Source organism: Hippopotamus amphibius, chromosome 2 (genome assembly GCF_030028045.1).
Source record: "Hippopotamus amphibius kiboko isolate mHipAmp2 chromosome 2, mHipAmp2.hap2, whole genome shotgun sequence".
NCBI classification, from domain to species: domain Eukaryota; kingdom Metazoa; phylum Chordata; class Mammalia; order Artiodactyla; family Hippopotamidae; genus Hippopotamus; species Hippopotamus amphibius.
In genome coordinates this window covers 198,590,385-198,616,874 of record NC_080187.1, presented here as the reverse complement: position 1 = coordinate 198,616,874, position 26,490 = coordinate 198,590,385, and the positions used below count along the sequence as shown (strand labels likewise).

Here is a 26,490-nt window from a genome sequence, read left to right as displayed (position 1 = left end):
CCCTGGCATGTGGGATCTTCCTGGACCAGGGATCGAACCTGTGTCCTCTGCATTGGCAGGTGGATTCTTAACCACTATACCACCAGGGAAGTCCCGGCAGGTGGATTCTTAACCACTGCGCCGCCTGGGAAGCCCTGAACATTACTTTTTATGATATCCTTTTTTGTCTCATATCTCTAAAAATGCTAATTAAATTTTCTCTAGTATTTGTCTTGCTTTTTGCATTATCTCTTGTCCTTAGGACTCTTTATCTGTTTTACTGATTTTGGTCTGAAAGACAAGAGGTTTTCCTAAAATTTATGGTGCTTATTGTTGTCTGTTTATTACTGAGGCACTACAATACTTCATAGGAGCTCTGTGCTTGGTTAGAACTTCTAGGATGGTGATATTGACCATATGTTCTTTGCTCTGTTTCTTCAGCTGAGAAATGTCTAATTTTCCCTGATTGGAATAAGCCTCACTTTGGTCTTTTATTTTAGTCTAGCACCTCATTCCTGCTTTGCTGTGTACCTGAAGTTCCTGAATTTAGTTCAGTTTTTCTGTTATATCTCCCCCCTGTTACCACTTATTCTTAGTTTATCTCCTTTTTGTTAGTACATTTTTTTCAGATAATGCTTAGGTGCAATCTTTTTTGTAGATATAATCATATTCCAGCCATATGACTGAAACTGACTTTGTTCCCAAATTTTCTGTCCACTGTAAATAACTACTGTCAACTATCATCCATCTATCCATCTATCTACCTATCTATCTATCCATCAATCATTATCTCTTTATCTAAATCTCACTAGTTTATATCTTAGAGAGTGAGCTCTGGGTTTCTCACTGTTGCTACTGTGTACTAATTATAAATATCAATTCAGAAATTGCTATTAGGATTATTAAAGTAGATGTTAAATGTCATACTGTGTATTACAAAGATTATTTTTATTTTTGAAAATAAGATTTTCTTCTCTCTTTTTGAAAATTAGATAATTCAAAAATGGCAGAACTCTTTATGGAATGTGAGGAAGAAGAGTTGGAACCATGGCAGAAGAAAGTAAAAGAGGTTGATGATGATGATGATGATGAGCCTATCTTTGTTGGAGAGATATCAAGTTCAAAACCCGCAATTTCAAGTGAGCACTTAATTTCAGTGAAGCCCAGTTTTGTAAGATACTATTCCTAGTAGGAAAACTTGTGAACTGTCTTATAGGTATTTAATTAAGTCCTTGTTCCTCTGTAAGGAGTTAGAGATGAAAGATTGGGTGGGAGGTTAGTAAGAATTTTAGAATCAGGGTTTTGATTGGGGATTTAAGGAAGGAGGTAAGAGGTTAAAATATCAGATGTGAGAAAAAGAAGTGGACTTACCTTAGCTCGTGACGTTGGAGTTCTTTTCATATCAGAGATCATAATTTTTTGTGGAGCCAGGTGAACCTATTTATCTTTTTGTTCATTTTCTTTTTTTTTCCCCTCACTTAAACCCAGAAACAGAAGAATTTAGAATATTTTGCTTAAAATGTCAGAATACACAAAATAAGTTTGGGTTAGTCTCAGAAAGGTGTTCTCACATCCAAGCAACTGTCTCATTGCAGTGTCATCTATACAAAATGTATAGGCAGTGATGATTTCAGTTAGAGTAATTGGATTTGACATTGTTATAATGTTAAAGACAAATGACACTTGTTAAAATGTCCGCTCAAAATGTATAGAATACAGAGAAATAATGTGTAAATTTCAGGGGAGAAAGAGAGAATAGATCCCTTCCCATTGCATTTACATTTTTGTTTGTTAGCTGAGGTCAGGAGCATTTACCAGGTAATGTAACCAGCATAGCATAGTAATATTTTCTTACCAAGTCAGTGCTTAAAAGTGTAATTAAGAAACTACTTTTAAATTTTCTGAAAGCCTGTTTCTTTCTTCTGTTGCTTCTAAACTTGGAATGGCACTTTTATTCAGTTTTATCAGGGAAAGAATAGCTTAACCAATTGAATTCTCAATAGCATTTTTTTGTGGCAGATTGATAATCACTCATAGAGGTTCTAAGTGTAGTGCCACTTCGATTATAAATTGAACTAGGCGTGATGGTGTGCTTGTTGATGATAGTGGAACATAATTACATATTCTCTTAATTACTGTTTCTAGTCACTGTGATTATTTTATACTGGAATATTACCATACTGCAAAATTGTTACTCAAGTTCTCTTATTGACAACACAACAATTAAGATTTAAATTGAATTTATACTGATTGTCGATGACTGTTAACAGTATTCAACTCGAATAATGTATATTAGTTTTAAAATAATTCTGTCAGAAGGAGATTGACCCAGGTAGAATTTCTTTTCTGTATTCTTAAGATGCAGAACTTAAGTGATTTTATTGCTGTTTATGTATAAGCCATAAATATTTTAACATATGGAGTATGGGCTAAATGTTGCCAGAAAAGAAGGTAAAAACTTTTGTTTTGTAGAATACAAACACCAAAAAGTACTTTAGCAATAGTTCTTTGATGGTTTGAGTAAATACTTCATCTTGAATTTTGTAATGAAAAGTTGTTTGAGCAGATTTTTCTCCTTTAAGACATCTCTAGTACTAAGGTATAGAGCACTGCATTGCCATTTTCAGAAAACAGTCCTGCTTTTATATGGCCCTTTACTTTAAAGAATTATGTTATAAAGGGAGCTGGTTCCTTTTTATTGATACTATGAGGGCAAAAAAAGGAAATTTATATGAGGTCTGGTGTTTGTGCTTTTAACTTTTTCTAACCAACAATTTTAGGCAAATCCTTACTCTTCTAAATTTTAGTTCAGTTACTAAAAAACCTGTAAATTACAGAGTTCACATGCATGCATGCAATTAGGAACTTTGAAGTGATCCTGAAAGTCATATTTGGCTCTGATTGACTTCTGGTATAGTGATAAATTTGAAGCCCCTTAAGTTGTGAGATATTCTGGTAAACTTTGTTTGTTTGTTCATTTTAGTCAGCATTCTCTGATAGCTTCCCTTCCAAGACTCTAGTAATGGTGCAGATAATCCAATGCGATCCCTTATAATGACACTTACGGGCTTATAAGGGTGTGAATTGGATATGGATGTTGGATAGGGTTTGATTTTGAGTAATAGGAACTTGAGTGTATGTATAGCCCTTCCATTACTCAAAGAAAGACATATACTTCAATTATAGTTTTATAAGAATATGTTTTTGGAAAAATTTTGCCAATTTTATGGACCATTTCTTTGCCATGCAGAAGGTTTGACTTATATATAGTCATATTTATCAGTTGTTAACTTCTGGCTTTTGGATTTTGAGTTACAGTTAGAAAGATTGTTCTTATTCTGTAAGATAATTAAGATAGGTAATCTTATTTCTTTAGTAGATAAAGATATATATGTTTAAAATGAACTGTATTCATAAATCGGTATTAACTTGTATTCTTCTTCCAGGAATCTGTTTTCAATGTATGATTTCTATTATCTTAATACATATATCATTCAAACAATGAATTTGAAAATAAATGTAATCTTTTATAGATATTTTGAATAGAGTAAACCCCAGCTCATATTCGAGAGGAATAAAGAATGGTGCACTCAGCCGAGGTACAGTATTATTTTACTATTTTTGATTTAAAGTGAAGTATTTTGACATCATTGATTATATAGAAATATATTCAATGTGTTGTGTAATTTTAAAATACAGGTATTACTGCTGCATTCAAGCCTACAAGTCAACACTACACGAACCCAACATCAAATCCAATGGCTGCCTCGCCAGTAAATTTTCATCCTGAATCTAGATCTTCAGATAGTTCTGTTATTGTTCAGCCTTTGTCTAAACCTGTAAGTGTTTCTGAAACTACCAGTCAGCTCAGGGATACATTGGATATTATTTATCAGTATCAACAATGCCTAGTTAAAATTCTGTACTACCATGGGTAATCATCCAGTGGAATCATAATCAACATCAGAAAATGTCACCATCTCTATGATAGCTCAACCAGTACCCAAATAATAATTTTAAGAACAAACTACCCAACCTGTTTTTAAATCAGGTAATATGCTTAAATTAAATAGGTACAGTATTAAAAACTGTGCTATCAGAGCATGAATAAAAGTATAATTGGTAATGAATATTGCATAATGGCAAACTATTTCAGATTGTAAACTGGGCCAAATGTTCTTAGTTCTTAATTGGGAAAATTGCTGAGAGGCTGTTGGAGCTTTTTATTCTGAAAACATACCTTCATAGTTTGGTTTACATAACTCTTAACCAAAAGTAATAGTTAACATTTATTGAGTTGTTTATATGTGTAAAGCTTTGTGTTAAATGCTGTACATGAATTAATCTCATTAATTCTTAAATGTTCCTATGAAGTAGGCACTGTTATTTATCTCTGTTTTATAGTTGAGGAAACTGAGGCTCACACAGTTTAAATAATTCACTCGGGGTCACACAGTTGGTAAATGATGGATCTGGGATTTCAATCCAGACTAATCCATAGTTTATATGTATTTGTATACATATATTCATGTGTATTGTATGTAAATGTATACTTCTAAAAAAATGGAAGCATTGCCTTAGTGTAAAAGTTTTCAGAGTGTAGTCTTCAGTCTGCTGGGGTTCCCCTAAGACTGTTTTATGGGTTTTGGATCATTAGTTAGTATTGTCATAATAACGCAAAGACACTATTTGCTTTTTTCATTGTGTTGACATTTGCACTGATGGTGCAAAAGCAGTGGTGGGTAAACTGCTGGTACCTTAGTATGAATAGTAGTTTTTGTATTAGTCACCACCATGCACTCACAATAATAACTATTTCAGTCATACTCAGTTCCCTTGATGAAATATTAAAATGTTATTAATTTTATTAGCTCTCTTCCCTGAAGTATATGTGTCTTTTAAAATATTTTGTATGATGAAAGGGGTGGTATACATAAAGTACTTCTGTGTGTCTGAGGTATGATGATTATCTTGAGGAAAAGCACTAGTATGATTAAATTGTGACCTAAGCTACCCAGACTACCATTTTTTACTTGAAAGGATGACTGACAAACCATAGTTTATATTACTATTAACTTAGTGGTTTAAAACCACCTACTGTTATTATCTCACAGATTTTGTGGGTGAAGAGTCAGGTCATATCTTCATGGTCCCTCAAGGCTACATTCAAGGTGTGGGCTCTGAGCTTGCAGTCTCATCTGAAGAAGTGTCTGCTTCCAAGTTCTCATGGTTTTTGGTACCATTTGGTTCCTTAAGGGTTGTCAGATTGAAAGTCTCAGAATTTTAGTGGCTTTTGGCTGGCTCCTTGCCAGGTAGGTCTTTCCAGCATGGTTTCTTACTTCCTCAAAGCCCACAAGGGAGAGTGAGTCCTTAGCAGGATGGCATTACACCTTATGTAATGTAATCACATACAAAAAATCATGTATATCTCATCACTTTTGCTATGTTCTGTCAGAAGCAACTCGCATGTCTTGTCCACACTCAAAGAGAGGGAATCACACAGGACATGAATACCAGGGCGTGGGGATCATGGAGGCTACTTTAGAGTCTGTCTGCCACACACAATGAGTTCTTCAATCTTTGTTGTTTGGTAGACAATTCCTCAAAATTGAACAAAGAGCACCTGTCACTTAAAGGAAAACAACTGATAGTATTTCTTGCCACTGATGAAATTCAAGCTATCAAGCAAAAATTAGAAATTTGAACAACTTGTATCTGCCATCATGATCTTGACAGCTTCCCAGTACGTAAAGTCTTTTCTGATGGGTGGTGGTATTAATAAATGTGTGATTTTTTGATATTGTGTAATTTGTCAACATTTGGAAGGTCGGCGTAATTCCAAGAAACCAATAATTTCTAAATAATGTATGATGTAATAAAATCATGCATGTATAAGATTCATTCAAAGTGCAAAATATGACTAATAGATTTTAATGTAACAAAGTTCAAAAAAATGTGATAAAGAGTCAGATTCCACATCGCAACAAACTTTTAAGAAAATACCAGCTGTTGAGTTTTGGTGTTGTATCGAAGAAATATATCCACATTTATTCTAATTTGCTATTAAAATACTCCCTTTTTCAACTATTAATCTTTTGAAGCCAGGTTACCTTTACATTCTTCAACCAAAACAACATATTTTGACAGAATGAAGAAGCAGGTGTGAGAGTATAGCAGTTTTTGATTAATCTAAACATTAAAGAGATTTGTAGAAAGGTAAAACAATGCCACTATTTTCACTGATTTTTTTGTGTTTGCTAGACAGCCATTTTTTTTACAAAATGTTATTAATCTGTAATGGATTTATTATTTAAAATGAAATTAATAAATATTTTAAAAATTTCTGTTTTAATCTCTAGTATGGTAAATATTAGTAGATATAACCTACCTAAATAAAAACTCTTTTGGGTCCTCAGTAATTTTTAAATGTGTAAAGGGGTTCTGAAACCAAGGAGTTAGAATACTAAAACAAAAAGTTACCCAAAATATGAAGATTCTTTGCTACTGGAATTGAATTAACTCAGTGGTTTTTTTCATGCTTCATAAGCTATTTGGCATTGGCCTTAAAAGAAATAGTAAATTTTCCCTAAAATGTTTGCTCTTTTTACAATAAGTGAAACAACTAACCAAAGCACCTATAAATTCTCCTGCAAATATTCAAGTGCAAACAGAATTGAATCCAAATATTTTTAGTATGAATAAGCCATTTTTCCTTCACTTCATATCATATTAATATAAGGTAATATACATATGTTACCACTAAAAATTGATATTTTGAGGTGTATCTTTTATAGAAGATTTAATAAATTTAATTTTATTTACATGAAAAGGAAAATCTATGGCTAAGTAAACTCAGCTCCCACTTATATTTTGAAGCGGTCATATATCATAAAAAATGTGTGTCTTAGGGCAAACACCCCTCCCAACCCCGGTCGAATCTTTTCAGTGGCTTTTAGCATTCTGAAATAACAATAATGATATGAGCCCTGGATAGTAGTTTAAAAAACTTAGATTTAAACAAGAGACTTGAATGCTGATTCTGCCTTGTTCTTAACTAAAGCATTGTCAAAACCTCTCTGAGCCTCATTTTCTTCATTTCTAAAATGAGAGATAATTTTACCCAGACCACTGACTCTCAATCTTGGATCCTAAGATGGTAAAGTACACAAAATGTAAAGATTCTTTGTTATTAGTGGAATCACATTAACTTGGTAGGTTTCTCATGCTTACTGTATGCCGTTTGGCTTTGGGGAGGATAGAAAACCGGAAAAAGAAACTTTATTATTTAATTAAGTTTGATAGATACAAATCTTTCCAACATTGGACCCAGGGAGAAAAAATATACAGTGAGGGGTGATATCTTTGGTGTTATAAAAGTTAGAAACTAGAGATTTTTCTAACTCAAATGTTTTAGTTCTGTGGGCATAGTTTTTAAATCAGAACACCTCAATTGATGGTTTTCAATCTTGGAGAGTTTTTAAAAAGAGAAATTTTGTCGGTTGGTCTGGGTGGATGGGTCTTGGAAGTTATACATTTTAAAAAGCTCTCTAGGTGATTCTAATGTGCACAATTAAGAATGACAGAGATATATTCTAGAATGAATTTAAGATGCTATGTAAGGGACTTTCCTCTGAATTTTAGAAGCCACTGCTTTTAATAAGTTATAATTATAGTTTTTCATTTTATGTCATGTTTTGTGTGTGTGTATATATACTTTTTCATGTAATATCGCTATACTTCAGTATCTCTTTCAAATCTCTTTCAGGCAGTGGGGATATATTATCATTTAAAAAGTCAGTGTGATATAGTTAAGGGCATTGGCTTTGTAATTAGACAGACCCAACTTCTAATTACAGCTCCATCAATAATAAGTGGGGCTGTGTTGGGAACCTTGTGTAACCACACCTAACCTTAATTTACCTATTTATAAAACGGGATATAATATTAGGTCTTTATTAGTACTGTTGTGACAGCTACTTGATTTAATACGTACAATGAACCACGAAGTGCAATTTTATTTAAAATATGACTGTGGCTGTTTTTTAAGTGTGAAAGGTGAAGAACTTCAAGTTCAGAAGCTAAGGTTCCTACCAAGGTTTTGTAGCTAAATAAGTGTGTGGATCTTCTGGATTCCCAATCTAGCACCCATTCTACCCTTTTGTGTTTGATAGCTTTCTGAACTGTTTTAGAAGACATTAAAAAATCCATGTTGGATAATTATTTTAATCAGTTATTGTTGAATAATGTGTGCCTGCTTTCTGAAATTGTGGTGCTTAAATTAACCAGAGTTATTTCCTAGGAAAGTGTTTAACAGTATTAACTTTATGTTTCTGTTAAACAACTGTTTTAGAAAATGTAAGTGAATGTTTTCCATTTTTTTAAGTATAAATATTTGAAGAAAATATTTATCTTGAAGCAAGATTGTGCTTGGTTACGATTAAGTTATATGGCATCACAGATTTTTTTTTATTTTTTTTTGGGGGGTACACCAAGTTCAATCATCTGTTTTTATACACATATCCCCGTATTCCCTCTCTTCCTTGACTCCCCCCACTTCGAGTCCCCCCCACCCTCCCCGCCCCAGTCCTCTAAGGCATCTTCCATCCTTGAGTTGGACTCCCTTTGTTATACAACAACTTCCCACTGACATCTGTTAGATTTTTTTTTTTAATGTTGCATGTTAAGACTCAAATGCAGATATCTGCCTGTTAGGCCTCAAATTCTATGAGTGGTTTGGGTTACTTCAGTACCTGTTTCCATAACAACTTTTTTTAAAAAAATAACAATCATTTATTTAGTCACAAATCTGCAGTTTGTGCAGGGTGTAGTGAGGAAGGCTTATGTCTTTTTTAAATTAAAAAATTTTTTATTGAGGTGTAGTTGACATACAGCATTATATTAGTTTCAGGTGTACAGCATAATGATTCAATATTTGTATATATTGTGAAATGATCACCACAGTAAGTCTAGTTAAAGACTGTCACCATATGCCATTACAGAATTTTTTCCTTGTGATGAGAAATTTTAAGATCTCTCTTTGTAACTTTCACATATGCAGTACAGTATTATTAACTTTAGTCACCATGCTGAAATTCACATCCTCATGATTTATTTATTTTATAACTGAAAGCTTATACACTTTGACTCCCTTCACCCATATTTTATTTCTATAACTTCTTATGGACAAGACCATGTCAATAGAAAAGTCAGCAGTAAACCAAAATTCTTAAAACTTATTTATTAACTTATAAGCACAAAGTAAAACCTTTCTGTTTCTATTTTGAAATAATGTGTATTTTGGTGGGAAAGTTTAGAGAGAAGAGTACATACTATATTTTGATTTCTTTTCCCCCCTGCAAACAGTATAGATTATATGTCAGAATCATACCATATACACAGATATGTATTTTTCTTTTTTCACTGAACATTCTACAGGGAATGTGTCATTGGATATTTCTCAAAAACATGTTAGTGGTTGCATGATAGTCTGTCATTTAATTTATTTAACCATTCTTCCATTGTTGGACATAAAGATTTTAATTTTTTGCTGTTAAAAATAATTCTCCAGTAGACATTTTCACTTCCTTACCATACATTTTTAAAGTGAAATAGTTGAATGAAAAGATGTGAATTTACCTAAAGCCTTTGATAGCTGCTGCCAAAATTTTCATGCGGAAAAGTTATACCTAAATACAGCTTCTATTTTGCCAGTAGTATAGGTTATCATTTTTTAATTCAGAAGTTTTAATTTTATTTCAAACTAATTTTAGACTTACAGGAAATATAATACAATATATACCCTTAAACTAGTTTTCCCCAATGCTGACATCTTACTTACCAAAACTAAATTGCACACCTTATTCGAGTTTTACCAGTTTTTCCATTAATGTCGATTTTCGTTCCCAATATCCTATTTAAGATTACACCTTACAGTTTTTTTATTTCTTCTTAGTCTCCTCATATTTTCCCTCATATTTTGTCTATTATGACCTTGATACATCTAAGAGAAGTGGCAATTATTTTGTATTATATAATTGCCATTGTCTTTATTTGCATTTCTTCGACTAGTAAGTTGCAAAAAAAAAAAGTTTTTTTGTATGTATTGGTCACTTGTTTTTTGCTTTTTGAGGTGCTCAGTTTGTCATTCGCCCATTTTTTCCTTAAAGGGACTTTTCCCTTTAGATCTTTAAGCCTTGTTAATCTTAGAGGTTTTGCTTGTTATATATTAAGACTCATAGAATGGTCCAAAAATCACTCTAATGACAGCTCACTCTCTACAATGATGGTCTTTTATAAATAGCATTGGGATCTATTTTTTTGTGTGTGTATCAGTATATTTAATATATAACAGTTTTGGAGTACATACATATCCCTGAATTATATTGACCACATTTTTATGATTATTTATACTAAATATATGTGTGTGTTAACATATAAATTTATACTACATTATATTTGACTATATTATGATTCATTTCATACTTTTCACTCTTCTCTTCTTGATATCTTCCTGTTAACTGGGACCACTCTTTCTCCTGATGTAAGGGCTGAAACTTTCCTTGAACTCCAAGCTCTTCAGGAGCGGAGCAGGTGTCCAAGATCATTCTTATAAACAGCTTCCATTCTAAACCCCGTGTGCCTAGCTTTCTTATTTGTTCACCCTGCTGACCTGGCAGTTTTTGCATTTGCCCTAAGAGATGGGAGATTGCCTGGCCCAACATGGGCTTTCTGTAGGATGGTGGGAAGAGTGGGTGACCCATTCTTTTTCTTTCCAACACTTGGTTTATAAGTTTTGCCGATAAAGATGATTCCAAAACTCATACCATGTGATATGTTCATACTTAACCCTGATGCACCATACTGCAGGCTAATTCCCAGTTTGTTTACCCTGATATTTTATCTGTGGGGGTTATAGAGGTATAGAAGCTTTTAAATTGGACTTATGTTTACTTTTTTTTTCCCTTGCTTTTACCCAAGATTTCAGTAAGTTCTATTATTTGCTCTTAGATAGGAATCCTGCATTTTTCATGACTCTCTGAAGTGTATCAATCTCATTGATTTAAAATGGATTTGTAAGTTTCTTTTACCTTGAAAAAATCAGGCTAGAATTTTCGCCCTATTTTAATTGGCTAGTCAGGAATAAGCCAGCTGTAAGTAATAGCTTGCTTTCAGTTTTAGTAGATGATAATTTTGGCATAATTGTAATAATTACCTTTGTGTTATATAACTTATTAGTAATGGAGTCATCACAGGTTATCCTTATAATATTGGCATACAGTTAAATTTACCTTTACAAAAGTTTATGAAACAAAATAATTATAACTATGTTGAATACATGTTCTTTCTTTGAACTATTTTGACAGGGTTATGTAACGAACTCATCACGAGTTGTTTCTAGTAATTCCTCAGAGTTACTGTTTGACTTGACCCAGGATACAGGATTACCACATTACCAAGGAGGACCATCACTTTCTATAGCAGGTTGGTTTTAGTATTTACTCAAAAAATTAGAAAAAGAAACTTGATGAATATGCATATGGAGTTGACTTTCTGTTTTGAAGTCTATGCCTTCATGTTAAGTTTTTCATATATTGTAAGGTGTAATGGCATTAATAGTTCTTGAATGCCTTTTTTGGTGGTTTTACATGAAAACTTATTTAATAATAGAATATTTTATTTCTTCCTGTTAATTAAGTAGGCTAACCAACTTTGACCTTGTTCTTACTTGGCATTAAACACGGGCTGAAAAATCTTTTTAAAATTTAATTTAATTTTTTAATTTTAATTTTATTGGAGTATAGTTGATTTATAATGTGTTAGTTTCAAGTGTACAACAAAATGATTCAGTTATACATATACATATATTCGTGTTTTTTTGGATTCTTTTCTCATATACATTATCAAAGAATATTGAGTAGAGTTTCCTATGCTATACAGTAGGTCCTTGTTGATTATCTATCTTATATCTAATAGTATGTGTATGCTCATCCCAAGATCCTGATTTATCCATTCCCCCCCGACATTCTTTACTGGTAACCATAATATCTGTAAGTCTGTTTCTGTTTTGTAAATAAGTTCATTTGTATCATTTTTTAAAATTAGATTGTACATATGGGTGATATCATATGATACTTGCCTTTTTCTGTCTAACTTACTTCACTTAGTGTGGTAATCTCGAGGTCTATCCACGTTGCTGCAAATGGCATTATTTTGTTCTTTTTTTATGGCTGACTAATATTCCATCATATATATATGTACCACATCTTCTTTATCCATTTCTCTGTTGATGGACATTTAGGTTGCTTCCATGTCTTGGCTATTGTAAGTAGTGCTGCAGTGAACATTGGGGTGCATTTATCTTTTCGAAGTATAATTTTCTCCAGATATGTGCCCAGTAGTGGGATTGCAAGATCATTTGCTACCTCTACTTATAGTTTTTTGAGGAACCTCCATACTGTTCTCCATAATTGTTGCACCAATTTATATTCCCACCAACAGTGTAGGAGAGTTCCCTTTTCTCCACACCCTTTCCATCATTTATTATTTGTAGACTTTGATGATGGCCATTCTGACCTGTGTGAGGTGATACCTCATTGTAGTTTTGATTTGCATTTCTCTGATAATTAGTGATGTTGAGCATCTTTTCATGTGCTTTTTAGCCATCTGTATGTCTTCTTTGGAGAAATATCTATTTAGATCTTCTGCCCATTTTTTGATTGGGTTGTTTGTTTTTTTGACATAGAGCTGCACGAGCTGTTTGTATATTTTGGAGATTAATCCCTTGTTGGTCTCTTTGTTTGCAAATATTTTCTCCCATTCTGTGGGTTGTCTTTTCGTTTTGTTTATGTTTCCTTTGCTGTGCAGAAGCTTTTAAGTTTAGTTAGGTCCCATCTTTTTTGTTTGTTTTCATTTTCATTACTCTAGGAACTGGATCAAAAAAGATATTGCTGTGATTTATGTCAGAGAGTGTTCTGCATGTTTTCCTCTAAGGGTTTTATAGTGTCTGGCCTTACATTTAAGTCTTTGATCCATTTTGAGTTTATTTTTGTGTATGATGTTAGAGAATGTTCTAATTTCATTCTTTTACATGTTGCTGTCCAGTTTTCCCAACATCACTATTGAAGAGACTGTCTTTTCTCCATGGTATAGTCTTGCCTCCTTTTTTTTTTATAAATTTATTTACTGGCTGCATTGGGTCTTCATTGCTGCACACAGGCTTTCTCTAGTTGTAGAGATCGGGGGCTACTCTTCGTTATGGTGCACGGGCTTCTCATTGTGGCAGCTTCTCTTGTTGCAGAGCACAGGCTCTAGGCGCATGGGCTTCAGTAGTTGTGGCACATGGGCTCAGTAGTTGTGGCTCGTGGGCTTAGGTGCTCCGAGGCATGCGGGATCTTCCGGGACTAAGGCTCGAACCTGTGTCCCCTGCGTTGGCAGGCGGATTCTTAACCACTGTGCCACCAGGGAAGCCCCCAGTCTTGCCTCCTTTGTTGTAGATTAATTGACAATAGGTACATGGGTTTATTTCTGGGCTTTCTATCCTATTCCATTGATCTCTATTTCTGTTTTTGTGAAAAATCTTAAAATAATTTCTTTAAGTTAGAGAAGTCCTCAGATATCCTAAATACTCTGTTAAGAGAAATATTTATTAAGTTCTATGGCCACTACTATGGAAAAGTGTATGGTTATAATTAATTTCTCAATTAGGTTAGTGTGTTTATATTCAATAAATGTTTTAGATATAAAATATGATTATAGAGTGCTGTTATAAAGTGGCTGTACTAAATTCATCTATAATTGTTACTCAGTAAATGCCCATTGAAGGAGTATTGAAATTTCCCTATTGAAGAAGAGTTATTTATTTTATACTATACCAAAGTTCTTCATTAACCTAAAATAAATTAGTGTGTTATGAAAGAATTTTATCTAGTTGAAAATTCCCTGTACAGGCAATTATGCTTTGTATACTAGCAATTTTGATATATTTCAAATATTTGACGAAATAAAGATTTTGAGGAATTTTTAGATTATTCACTAATCAGTGTGGAAAATTTACCAAATGCTTCCCAATTTTTTTATAGTAATATCAGTACCTAAAATGTTTTTCCATTTAGATAATATTTAGTTGGTATTCATTTCTTTGGGTGTCACCTACATATTTGTAACAATCTAGTTAGTAAAATAGGTAAAAACCAAAAGAGACAAGGAGAGAAATAACTGACTTAAGTGTGGATTTACAAAACACACGTGCTTTATTTATGGAAAAAGTCTGAGTTCTTGAAACTTCTTGGGACTAATGACAATGACTCCTGCTTTCCTTCTAAGGTTTTTACTGGAGAGAGAGACTTTAGCTTGTAGGTTTGAACTGCTATTCTTTTTTTTTGAACTGCTATTCTTAAGATTTTTGTAGTCTTTAGCATGTCTTTACACTTCAGTTTTCTCATATTATTAAAATGGAGATTTTATTTTTATTTAATGCATTCATTCTCCAGACCTGCAATCAGCCATTTGTAGATATAATTTTAATTCTTGCTCTATTGTAGTTAGGGCTTCCCGAAGGCCAAATAAGATAAATAAAATGTGAAGTGCATTATAAGCTTTAAAGGACTCTACAACAAATATTTGTTGGAATGGTAACAGGTGCAATATGTTCAGTAGCATGATTAACTGATCAGGGTCAGGTGATCATGGATACTTGGAGAGAGTTGGGTTTGAGTTTGATCTTGAATGAGAATAGGATTTTTGCTGGCAGAGATAGAGCTGTTGAATGTAGGAAACAATACAAGCCAGAGACAATAGAGATAAGTTAATGAATCAGAATTTAAAACTCTTAAATTTAGAGTAATTTTATTTCTTATGTTAAAAAAATGCTTGTAATATAACAGTCTGTTGTACTGCTTAGCCTGTTATATAATCAGAATCTTAATCCAAAATACCAGCACTTCATTAGCTTTTCAAGTAACCTAAGCATCTCACAAGAATGCTACTGTAATTACACAGAATCTTTCCCAAGTACCCCATAGTACAGCCAACAGTAATCACATGCTTTGAAGATAGGAAAAAAAAGAAATCATTTTTATGTTATCTCAAAGGATGAAACAGAGGAACCAACTACTGTAATACTCTTATTTTCTGGGCATATTTTCCCTTGTTAAAAAGCTGACAGGTGAATCTATTAAAATAAGTTTTTCCCCTCTAAAGTAAGTTAAGATATAAAAATATTTTATTAGTAATGATAATAGCTGTCTTTTATTATTGAATGCTTTCTATGTGCCAGATGTCGTGTTGGTTGCTTTGAAAAGTAACTTATGAAATTTTTTTTTAGTAATGATAATAGCTTTCGTTTATTATTGAATGCCTTTGTCAACTACAGTTGGCGCTCGCCATTGGCACTTTGACATCTAGTTCTACAGGGATTAAATCATGTGCTGCTGCAGCTGCTGATTTTCAACACCCTCTGAAAGGAGTTCAGGATGGAGAGCAGAAATGAGACACTGTGCTGTGGGAAAAACTGGCAGAACAGGTCTTCAGATAGACAGATATTTTCAGGAGCCAATTTTATGAGCCCAGTTCTTGTATCTCCTCATATCTAGAAAATCCTTCATGGTGACGACTGTTCCTCATGACTAGCAGAAACCTTCTGCTAAAAAATATGTGCTTGATTGCATGTACTCGCCCTTCACCAAAATCACATATATGCTGACCTTCCCCCCTGTCTGTTAGGAGCAGTTTCTCAGAGCTTTCTGGGATACTGTCTCCTGGGCTGCAGTCCTCATTTTGCCCCAAATAAAACAACTCACAACTCTGATGTTGTGCATGTGTTTTAAGTTGACACCTTGTTTGTACCAAATACTGTGTTGGGTGCTTTAAATACAGTATCTTATATGATCTTAAAAGCGCTGGGTAAAATAAGGTATTATAACTCTTACTTTAGAAGAGAAGAAACTGAGACTCAGAGAAGTTAATTAGATAAGCCAAGAATACATAGCTATCAGTGACAGAGGCTGGATATTTTTACTTAGTTGTAAGCAACATTCTAAAGTCTTTAAAAACATTTTCCCTCTATTTAAATCATTGCAGGTATGAATGAAAGTTCATTTTTATCAAAACGTCCTTCTACTTCTGAAGTAAACAGTGTTAATCCGAAAAAGTCTAAACCCAGTGAAGGTGTTTCTGGAACAAATTCCTCAGCTGTATTTTCTTCAGTTAAATCTCTTTCAGTGACATCTCCCCAGGCTATGCCATCAAAAGGTAAATATTAAATGTGGCATGTAAAAAATTATAGTATTTATATATGAATTATAGAAATTGCAGTACAAACTATTAATAGTGGTTATTAAACGTTAAAAAGTGATGAATTTTGAATCATATATATTTTGAATTTATTTTAGGTACAAACACCTCATCAAATCAATCTAAAAATGGAACACCTTTTCCAAGAGCTTGTCCAAAGTGCAATATCCATTTTAATCTTTTGGATCCTTTGAAAAATCACATGAAGGTAAAACTTTTTCAAAATTTAATTTTAAAAATGTGTACAAATCCGTAAAAATATTGATTGATTTGCAGTAAATAATGATTTGTTCAGATAGTTAAATAAGAAATATTCTCATATTGGTATTTACATAAAATTTAGGTAAAAGTTTATATTCATGGTGTTTGTCTTCATATAAGATTTAAAAATTCCTTCTGAATCATCAAATTTTAAAATTAAGTTCATATACATTATAATGTCTGCTTGTTGTATTCTAATTTTAAATGAAAATAATGTATTATTCAGAATATCTTATTTACTAGCTTATGCATACTGGAAACGTCTTAAATAGGCATTTTATTATGTGTTTAATATTTCATGTAAGTTAATAGTTCCTTTAGTTATCTTTTTTGTTCATGTTAACATGTGCATGTCACATTACACAATGAAAATCTTAGTTTTACATTTAATTTCAACACTCAGACATAAACTCCAAATGGTGGAGCATTTCATATGAAATAATTGTTTTAACTGAGTCCAGAATATAGTTTGTATAATTGTTATAAATTAATTTGAGTTTTTTATTGCTACAGGAAGCTCCTGAAATTAGATTTTAAGAAATTTTCAAAGTACAAATGAAATAGGAGGTTTAGGTAACACTTCACTTAAAATATTTTAGTAGTTATTACAGTACCCTGATGTTTCTGTGTAAAGATAGCCTGTATTCCTCTTCTGTGCCTGGTATAAATGAAAGGAAGGGGAAAAGAGACAAGAAGAAAGGCAGTGTAGATCATATGAAGAGAAGGAAGGAGAAGGATGCAATGGTAAAGAAATATCTAAGGAAAAGTTCTTGCTCACTGTTTCAGGGATTGACAAATCTTTTTTGAAATTCAGTATTTTACAAAAAAAGTAGAAAAAAATAAAGGAAGTTTTTTAGAATTTCAAATACAGTCTCTTTATTTACATGCAAAATTGTATTTGGTCTGTCACTACTTCTAGCTTGCAGTATGTACTCCCTGATTGTTGCACTTTGTGCTTTGTTCTTATATGAGAATTAACCTGTACAAGTGCTTTCAGTTTTCCTATTTATGTAACATTTTGATGAGATACCTGATATTTTTATGTTTTGCATTTTGGACATAGGGAAAAAAGAAAGGGCTAAATTCTTTAGTTATCTTTAATTATTTGAGTAGGTAATACAGTCATATGCAGGGGTCTGTGTAGTGGTCTGCGGCCTTTTAGGAACTGGGTCTCACAGCAGGAGGAGAGTGGCGGGTGACTGGGCACGCGAGTGAGCAAAGCTTCATCTGCCACTTCCCATCGCTGTTGCATTACCGCCTGAAGGCCCCCCCGCCCCACGTATGCGAGGAAAACTTGTCTTGCATGAAACCAGTCCCCGGTGTCAAAAAGTGTGGGGACTGCTAGCAGTCCTATTAAATTCAAAATTTAAAAGTTTACAAAGGCGTACAAGTAAAAACTCTTAATCCCTGTCTCTTATTTACCTGGTTGCCAGTATGACTCTCAAAGAAAATAACTTTTATTAGTTTGTTTTCTATCCTCCCTGGTCTTCTTTCTGCATAAACAGGTGAACACAAGTGTCCTTATTTCCTTTCTGTTTTGTATACAAGCTGTAGCATATTATATATACTGTACCTGATGAGACTGGCAATCATTTTCCAAAATGTAGCTTTACTTCCAAAACATGTTATAGCATTGTTTGTGATTACTCATGTTAGAAACCATCACAGCTTCATATAATAGTCATATAATAAAACACTATGCAGTATTTTTAAAAAGGATGGAATCTCTAGAATGATGATATGGGAAGATAGCTCTAAGACATATTATTGAACTAAGTTGGATATGATATGAATAATTTATTGTATTTGTTTATATCATAAAGAAATCTTACAGAATAGTCACCAAATCTCAGACAGGGAAGTATAAAATTATGGAGACTTTTTATCTTGTAGATTATGCATTTCATACATAAATAATAATTTATAATAGTAATTTCCATTTTGAAAAAATAAGATTTTTAAATTACTTGTAAATAATTTTTTTGCTTTTATTAAAGATAAGTAGATGACTGTACCACAGAAATGTTTTCTTTCAATGAGGAATACCTAAAACATAATTCAAATATGCTACAATAATAAGAAGAATATATTTATCTGAGACCATATGAGAGACTACTAAGCTTTAAATACATTATTTCATTTAATCCTTAGAAAATTCTTTGAGATAGATATTTTTCTCATTGTTTTATAACCAGTTAATTGGCGTAACTGGTGTTCAAACCTTTAATGGTAAAAAGCTCAAGTTATCCTAAATGTTTATTCTTTTTTCCCTTTTGACAAGTGTATGGGCTATTTAACTTGAAGATAGGTATGTTATTTCTTTTTTAGGGTATAGGATTTGATATTTATCAGCTAGATCTAGATTATTAATTACATTATTTAGATTTCTATGTCTTCAGTTATTTTTTTGTCTACCTGCTCTGTAATGGATTGAGAAATACCACATCTCAATCCACAGCTTTCAGAACCAATATTTTTTTTTTTGTATATTGCAATTCTGTTTTAAGATTGTTGCTATTGTTTGAAATACAGCTGAATCTCTTTTATAACTGTATTGTGAATGCATTCTTCAGCATTTTTATAAAATGTCCTTTTTTGTCTTAAAGTTTAATGCCTTTTAGACTCACAGCCCTTGTTTTCTTCTGGTTTCTATTTGCCTAGCGTATTCTTTGTTTATCCTTTTATTTTCAACCCTTCTGAGTCACTTCATTTTAAGCATGCCTCTTGCTTTAAGCAGAGTTTTGATCCTATATGAAAATCTTTTTTGTTTCAGTAGTTGAGTTAAATTTACTTATTTTCATTGATGTGATAGGTTTATTTGATCTTGGTTCTGTCATAATTTTTTAACTCTTTTCTTTCTTTCTGTCCTTCTTTCTTCCTTTTCTCCTTCCTTCCTTCCTTTCATCTTTTACTATGTGGTTGCTTTATATGTATGTGGTTTGGGTTTTTAGGGAAGTTGTGTTTTTGTTTTCCTGTTTATCTTTATCCTTCTCATTTTAATGTTAATATAATTCCAGTAGTCTTCTATTCCTTTGGCCATTCTCTACTATTAAAACTGATTAAAGTAGCATTAAATTTCTTATTCTTAACCCCATCCTTATCTTCTCCTCTCCTACTGATTTTAGTCAGTATTATCTTTGTGAGTGTACTCTTTCTTTGTACTGTTAAAAATGCTCATACCTGTACTTCTTTATTTGGTAGCTCTAAATTATATTCCTTGATATGGTGCTACTGTATGTGAAGCAATCTATGAACTTTCTTGATCTCATATTCATTGTCCTTTTACCTCCTTTCAGATTTTATTTCTTGGTTGTATCATTTTCCCATTGTCAGGGCATATAATCATTCAATTTTCTTACCCTTATTTCTGTATTTGTTTTAATCCTTTTCCATAGTAAATTTATTCAGTGTTCCTCACCAGTCTTTTTGTCATGGTTCCTTTGGTTCTCTCTCGTTTGACTGAAGTTTGTCCTCTAGTAATTTCCTCAAGAAGGGCCTGGGAACAGTATTCTTTGAGTTCTTTCATGTTCAAAACAGTTTGACTATAATCCATTCTTGAAAGACAGTTTGGCCGGATATAAGGTTGGATCCCACTTTGAGGATCTTCTTGGTGTTGCTTTTGTTTTACAGTACCTAGTGTTGTTAAGAATTTAGGGTAAGCTTGAATTATTTTGCCCTTTATAAATGCTTGGCTGTCCAGAGGATTCTTTATTTTGACAGACTGGTAATTCTGCAGTGACTTGGTGTTGAGAATTTTGAATCAATCTTCTCTGACATACAGCATATTCTTTCAGCTTGTGAATTTGTGTCTTCCTTTATTTTAGTGTAGTTTTCTTGATTTGTATCTTTAAATTCCATACAATTGTTTTATTATTTGAGGTGTTGGGTGTTGTCCAGTACTCATTGGTTCATTTGTTCAATGTCTTTTGTCTGGCATATTTGTTGTTTTCTTTCTAATCTTTTTAATTCTCCCTTTACCTCTTCTCCTCTCCCCTCCCCTTCCCTCTTCCTTTTAATTGGCTTCGCGTTTCTCATTTATTTTATTTCCCAACATCTGTTCACCACTGTACTGTTTTCTAAATTGTGTTTAGCTGTCTGAATTTATTTTTTTCTTCTACTTTTACTCTTGGTTTTCCCCCTCTTTTTATGTCTTCTTTTTGTCTTGCCATCTTTTCTTGCTTTTGGTCTTCCCAGTAGACACAGTTGCTTCATTAAGGTTTTTAAATTTATGGCAAAAATTTCGGCCATTATTTTCATCTGCATCTGCTCCAAGGTGTTTTTATGAGAATTTTACATTTTCCTCAATTTATCTTAAAGTATTTTTGTTTAGATGTAAGTTCCTATCATATTGAACAAGTTAGATTTTCTTGGATTAGCTGTTTTGTACAAGGCTTCTTTTGGGAAGCATAGGTTGCCAGGATAATCTCACGGCCTGTTAGCTGGTTTATACAGCTTCTTCGTGGAAGTGTAACTTGTGTGTCTGATTTTATATGTAGCATTCCTTTTCTGCTTCTCTGTACTGAATGAGGTTTGAGGAATTCCTGCCATCCTTCTTGCCCCAGTTCCTATACCTGGTTTTGCAAACAAGAAACATAGATTTGCACTTCAAGATGTGTATTTCACCTTTAGAATGTATGTTTTACTGCCATTCTAAAATCTGTTAACATTGGTTCTTTTGACTTCTCAGGTCTACTTCCAACTGCCTGTCTTCTGCCTGATCTTGGCTGCTTTCGGTAGTGCTTTCATATGTTGTAGAGTCTGTGGATTCTATCTGCTTTGAGTTTTAATGTAAATTAAATTTTTGGAGCTTGGTTGTTGTGCTTTTTTGGATGTATCTCACGAGGAGAAGGGGATAGTATTGAGTTACGTAGAATGATCATATTTTTTACTGTTTAAAAATGGTACCCCTTCTTTGCCCATCTAAATTTTTAGGTACTAACAAAGCAGCAGAACATGGTCTGTCTATTGGGAGGAGTAAAGATGAGAATGGTGTTAAGATCTACTGTTTGTCAAATTATAGTATATGGCATTAATGAGAATGATGTTAAGATCTACTATTTGTCAAATTATAGTATATGGCATTAAAGTGTTTAATATTTGCAGAATGACTAACCCAGGAAAATAAGGGATGAACCTGGGGTTACAGTGAAGGGCTAGAACCAAAAGGGGTGCTAGGGCTAAATAAAAGATGACCAGTTAGTCTTGGGCCATAGCTCAACCATGCCATCCATCGCTTGTTCTGTCTTCCTATAAAACTTTAAATCTAAGCCTAGTTCTCATTTCTTAACTTGCTTTCTTGCCTTTTGCATATTTTCTGTAGGATACTTTTCTTTCCTCTCAATTACTAAATCCCTCAGTCTTCTTGAGTGCACCTCGTCCAATTCTTGGTTGTCAGTGGTTTATCATTCAGCTATTTTATAGGGATATGAAACATTGTTAAAAGATATTATGAATGGGATTTATATGTTTATTTTAAAAATCTGGTCCTATCTTACTTTTCTGTAGAAAAAAAAAGAAAATGGAAGAACAGCAAGTAATTTATCATCTATTATGCATTTTTGAGTATTTAGGGTAACAGACCTAGTACTTTTATAGAAGTACTAAGTTAGACATTTCTGGAGAATATAAATCTTGCAGCACATGCTACTGTAGATTACTTAGACTATTTTGTAGATTTCAGAAGAGAATCAATTCTCAAATATGACTCAGAGTAACTCCTGCAGTCTGAAAGCCATATTTAATGTTTTAAGTATAGAAGATTATCCACATTTCTAATTAGTGAGACTATTCTGTATTATGTCATTTTTGTCATTATAATTTTTTCCCATTGATGTTTGAGATGATCCCAATGGTGAAACTGCAGATAAGGTGAGGAGTTTTGTCTATCAAAATGATGTTACTGATACATATCATTTGTAGTAAGACACATATATTAAATCATTTTTCTAATTGTGCTGGTGAGTTTACTCGGACTCATCCTTTTCTCCATTTGTCCTTAAAGTCAAAAACAACATATTTTAGAAGGAACTTAGCTTTCTAAAGTCCTTTATAACAGTCTGACTTTCCTAAGTTTGAGCTCTTAAATATTATGTGTGTCTTAAGAAGAGTCTAGAAACGTAGGTAGTTCTCATTGCCCTCTTTCTACTGTGGTTTCATTTCAATTGTGTTTATTCAGAGTGGTAGACTACGGAGGATCATATTGTATTAGAGAACTAATGTACGTATTCTAATTTAGCTTATGGGTGCAACCTTAACTCCTAAGCACAAATTATGTCACTTTTTTGTCAGTTCATTTTATTTAGTACTTTTTTCTCCTCTCTTTTGGATCTATTTTAGATTTTTTTGTGTTGTTTTTTCCTCTATAGGTTTCAGAATTGAAAAGTGAACAAAATAAGTGCAATCGAAGGAAATGTTATAGGGTCTGTCTTGCATAAAAACCCCAGCTTCTCATGTGACACAGAAAGTTTCACCAATAATATAACATTTCAGTATGGCAGGAGAGGAAGTGGATGTTGTTATTCTTAGAAATGAAATAGAGTTGTGTTTAGATTTTCAGATTTTCTTATGATGTTACTAATTTACTAAATAACACGTTTAGGAAGAGCTTAAGTCAGTTGGTTTATGTTGTAAAAGAATTGCCTAGTTGGCTTGTTAAAAAATAGATTTCTGGGCCCTACCTCTAGATATTGTGGTTTATTGGTCTGAAGTGGGCCCAGGAATTAGCATTTTGACAAGCACTTCTGGTTTTTCTAATGCAGGTCTTCCCCAGATTGCCCTCTGAGTAAAACTGCCTTAGAGAAATTCTAAAACTGAAAAATATATACAATAAATTAATTATCTTGTTGGAAAACAAAAGCTCATATGTGAAAGTATTCCACATTGGAACCAGTTTATATGCCATCTTGATTTTACTCATGAGGAACTCAATTTCCCTGTCAAATATATAAGCATTCTAGATTTCAAGATGTAACTGTTAATGCTTTCAAGACATAACTGATGCTCTTTATTTTCTTCCCTATACATTTTCTAGCACCTTGAGTTGAAGGAATGGCAGGTTAACTGTGTTCAATGTCCAGTTCCAACCAGAAACTATGAAATTTTGTATATCACTTGATAATTAAACGTATACATTATGGCATGTAAACTACATTTCCTTTAGATACTCTATCATGGCATGGATATGAATAGTGTTTAGTTTAGTTAATTTAAGTATTATTAAATATTTACATCTGAAAAGATAAATTACAAGGTAAAAACTATTAGATCAATAACCAAGTCCTGGTTTTAAGATTTTTCTTATCTTTGTTTAAAAAAATTTTTTTTCTTTGAATCTTTAGAGTCTGTATATGCACCACAAGCATTTGGTGACTATCTTTCCAGATATATCACCAAGCATAGTTTTACATGGTCTGACCTTAGTTGTAAACAAAGAACCATATTTTGGTTTCTAATTTTTTTAAGAGATAAATAAGGCTTCTGTTTTTTCTTTTTCAGTACTGTTGTCCAGACATGATAAATAACTTTTTGGGACTGGCTAAAACAGAATTTTCAAGTACAGCAAATAAAAGTAAGACTATTGATTCAGAAAAAGGAAAACTGATCATGTTAGTTAATGACTTTTATTATGGAAAACATGAAGGAGATGTCCAGGAAGAACAGAAGACTTACACAACCTTTAAATGCTTCAGTTGCTTGAAAATTCTTAAAAATAATATTAGGTATGTAAACACTTATTTTTATTCCTATTTGAAAATCAGAATGCTACAGATATAAATGTTGTATCTTTATCTTGCATTTTTTAATTTTATTCTAGATAAGTGATTTTAACACTTGGTACCAAGAGCAAAGGCAGAGTCTCTTATTAAAGAGCTTTTGTCCTTACTTATATTTTAGAGCTGACTCCTGGATCCAGTTAGTGGTATTTCTTTAAAAGAACTTAAGAAAGGACAAACTTTATTTCAAATAAAACAAAATTAACTTCTAGTATCTGTATTATCAGTGATCTAGGAATTTTCATGAGATAATTTTCATATTTAGCTGCCTTTGAATTTTATTTTTTTTCACATCACAAGAAGAAACATTTATGTTTTGTCCAGTTTGATATCTTGTATACTAGTCTTATTTAATGCTCAAATCTTGCAATATATATTTATAACTTTTAGAACATTTACCTTGCAGGAAAAGTGATCTTCTTTGGAGAAGTACCAATTCTAGGAAACATGACTGCTCTGATTTTAAATTTTATCCCCTTTAAAAATTAGAGATTTAATTTCAGTGGAATTTTGAAATTTTTACACATGTATGCTTCAAATTCTAGGAACTTATACTTTGTAATCCTTGAGTTACATGGCATAGTAGCTGTCATCCTATAAATGAGTTAGTTACAAGAATAAAGTAAAAAGACATATTGATTGATATTTTTCATTGGTTATATAGTTTAACATTTATATTTGGTAAGGTTTTTTTTAACATCATTTTATTATAAAAATTTTCAACAGTCAACAAATTTTAAAATACTTTATAATGGACACTTGCATACTTATCATCTTGATTCAATCATTAACATTTAACTATACTTGCTTTATCATGTATCTATTCATCCTTCCTTCAAACTATTTGGGTTTTTTTATGCATTTGAAAATAAGTTGCAGATGTCAGTGTACTTCCTTTAGATGAGGCATGTGTATGTGTACAAACATATATATACATACCTTTTTATGTTTACCCTTGGTAACTGTTATTTGTAATTAGCATTCTTAGGCACCCATAGGTTACTTCTAGACCCAGCATTTATTTTCCTGTGAGTTCTTGGGTCCCAGAAGAAGCATATAGAAAAACCGTGAAATATACTGTGATAGACTCCTATAATGTTTTTTATGGTAGAGCTTTATAGTTTCAAAAATTCTTTTACATATATTATTTCACATGAGTTTTCACATTTCTTTATCTCCTTTCATTAAGTTTTAACAGCCATCGATAGCTAATGGTCCCAGTAGTTTAACAGAATATTGTACTTTGTGATATAACACTGAAAAAATATTACAATAGAACTCTGTCCCCTATTTTCGTCTTTTTACCATCTTAATAGTAGAACACACCGGAAAAATCATGTTAATAAATATAGTAAAATGCACAGAAATATGACTCCCCGGTTTAGTTCTTTGTTATGCTTAAATGTTGTATATATATTAGGATTTATTTCAGCAGTAGTTTTTTTATTTTTCTTTGAGATTAATGTATTAATATTAAACATATGAAAGTAAAAATTTTCTTTTTTTGTTATTGTTTCAGGATACTAGTTATATATTTCTAGAGTGTCCTAATATCTAGAAATTTTAAGCAAACAGCATCTGGTAACACCCAGGAATTGAGCATTTTTTGAAATACTTATTGTTTAGTAAATGTAACCTTAATAGAAAACAATTTATAACCAAAGAAGTTGTATATGTTAAGTAATATTTTACCTTGACAGTAAAAACTGGGAGGGTAAATTGATGTTTGTGGAGAATGGTAAGAAAGTGATAGCTGTAGATTTCTATTCTCTGCCCTGTCAGTGTATTGTGGTATGGTATTTTTTTTTCCCTACATTGAATGTCGTCCCAAACAAGTTTATTTTATTTTGTGAAGATCCTTGCAAGATATTTGCTTTTTTTGTTTCCATCATTGCTCTTTTGGTTTAAGTAGTATGAGCTCCGGATGGGGGCTCATATAATAATTGAGAGAAAGCTTGCTAGTGAAGAGATTAGTTTATATAGATACATTTTAATTGATGAAAGTCATAAGCTGAGAGTTTAATGGCTCATGACATTTTCTCTATATATAAATATTTAATCAAGACTAGGATTTACTATAGGTGTTTGCAGAGCTGGTGTTAAAACCAAAGGAAAACTAAAAGATATTTCAAAGTGTGTCATGACCTGTGCTAAAGAGTAGTGTTGTGTGAGGTGTGAAAAAATTAAT

General features: G+C 32.4%; 1 protein-coding gene across 11 annotated transcripts in view; it reads left to right on the top strand.

The window, feature by feature from the left end:
* ZNF280D (zinc finger protein 280D) overlaps positions 1-26,490 on the top strand; it is a 112,675-nt gene that overhangs the window by 24,905 nt on the left and 61,280 nt on the right. For 8 of the 11 annotated variants that reach the window (XR_009051389.1, XR_009051388.1, XR_009051390.1 and 5 more), the window contains 7 exons: positions 972-1,118; positions 3,513-3,578; positions 3,679-3,818; positions 11,343-11,460; positions 16,057-16,227; positions 16,368-16,477; positions 24,025-24,248. Coding sequence is in view for 8 of the 11 variants with exons in the window: in XM_057722442.1 (XP_057578425.1) it covers positions 972-1,118; positions 3,513-3,578; positions 3,679-3,818; positions 11,343-11,460; positions 16,057-16,227; positions 16,368-16,477; positions 24,025-24,248 (976 nt within the window). In the remaining 3 variants the exon portion in view is untranslated. Of the gene's footprint in view, positions 1-971; positions 1,119-3,512; positions 3,579-3,678; positions 3,819-5,573; positions 5,723-11,342; positions 11,461-16,056; positions 16,228-16,367; positions 16,478-24,024; positions 24,249-26,490 lie in introns of those variants that run through there. The other 3 variants (XM_057722444.1, XM_057722443.1, XM_057722445.1) reach the window with 3 other exon arrangements.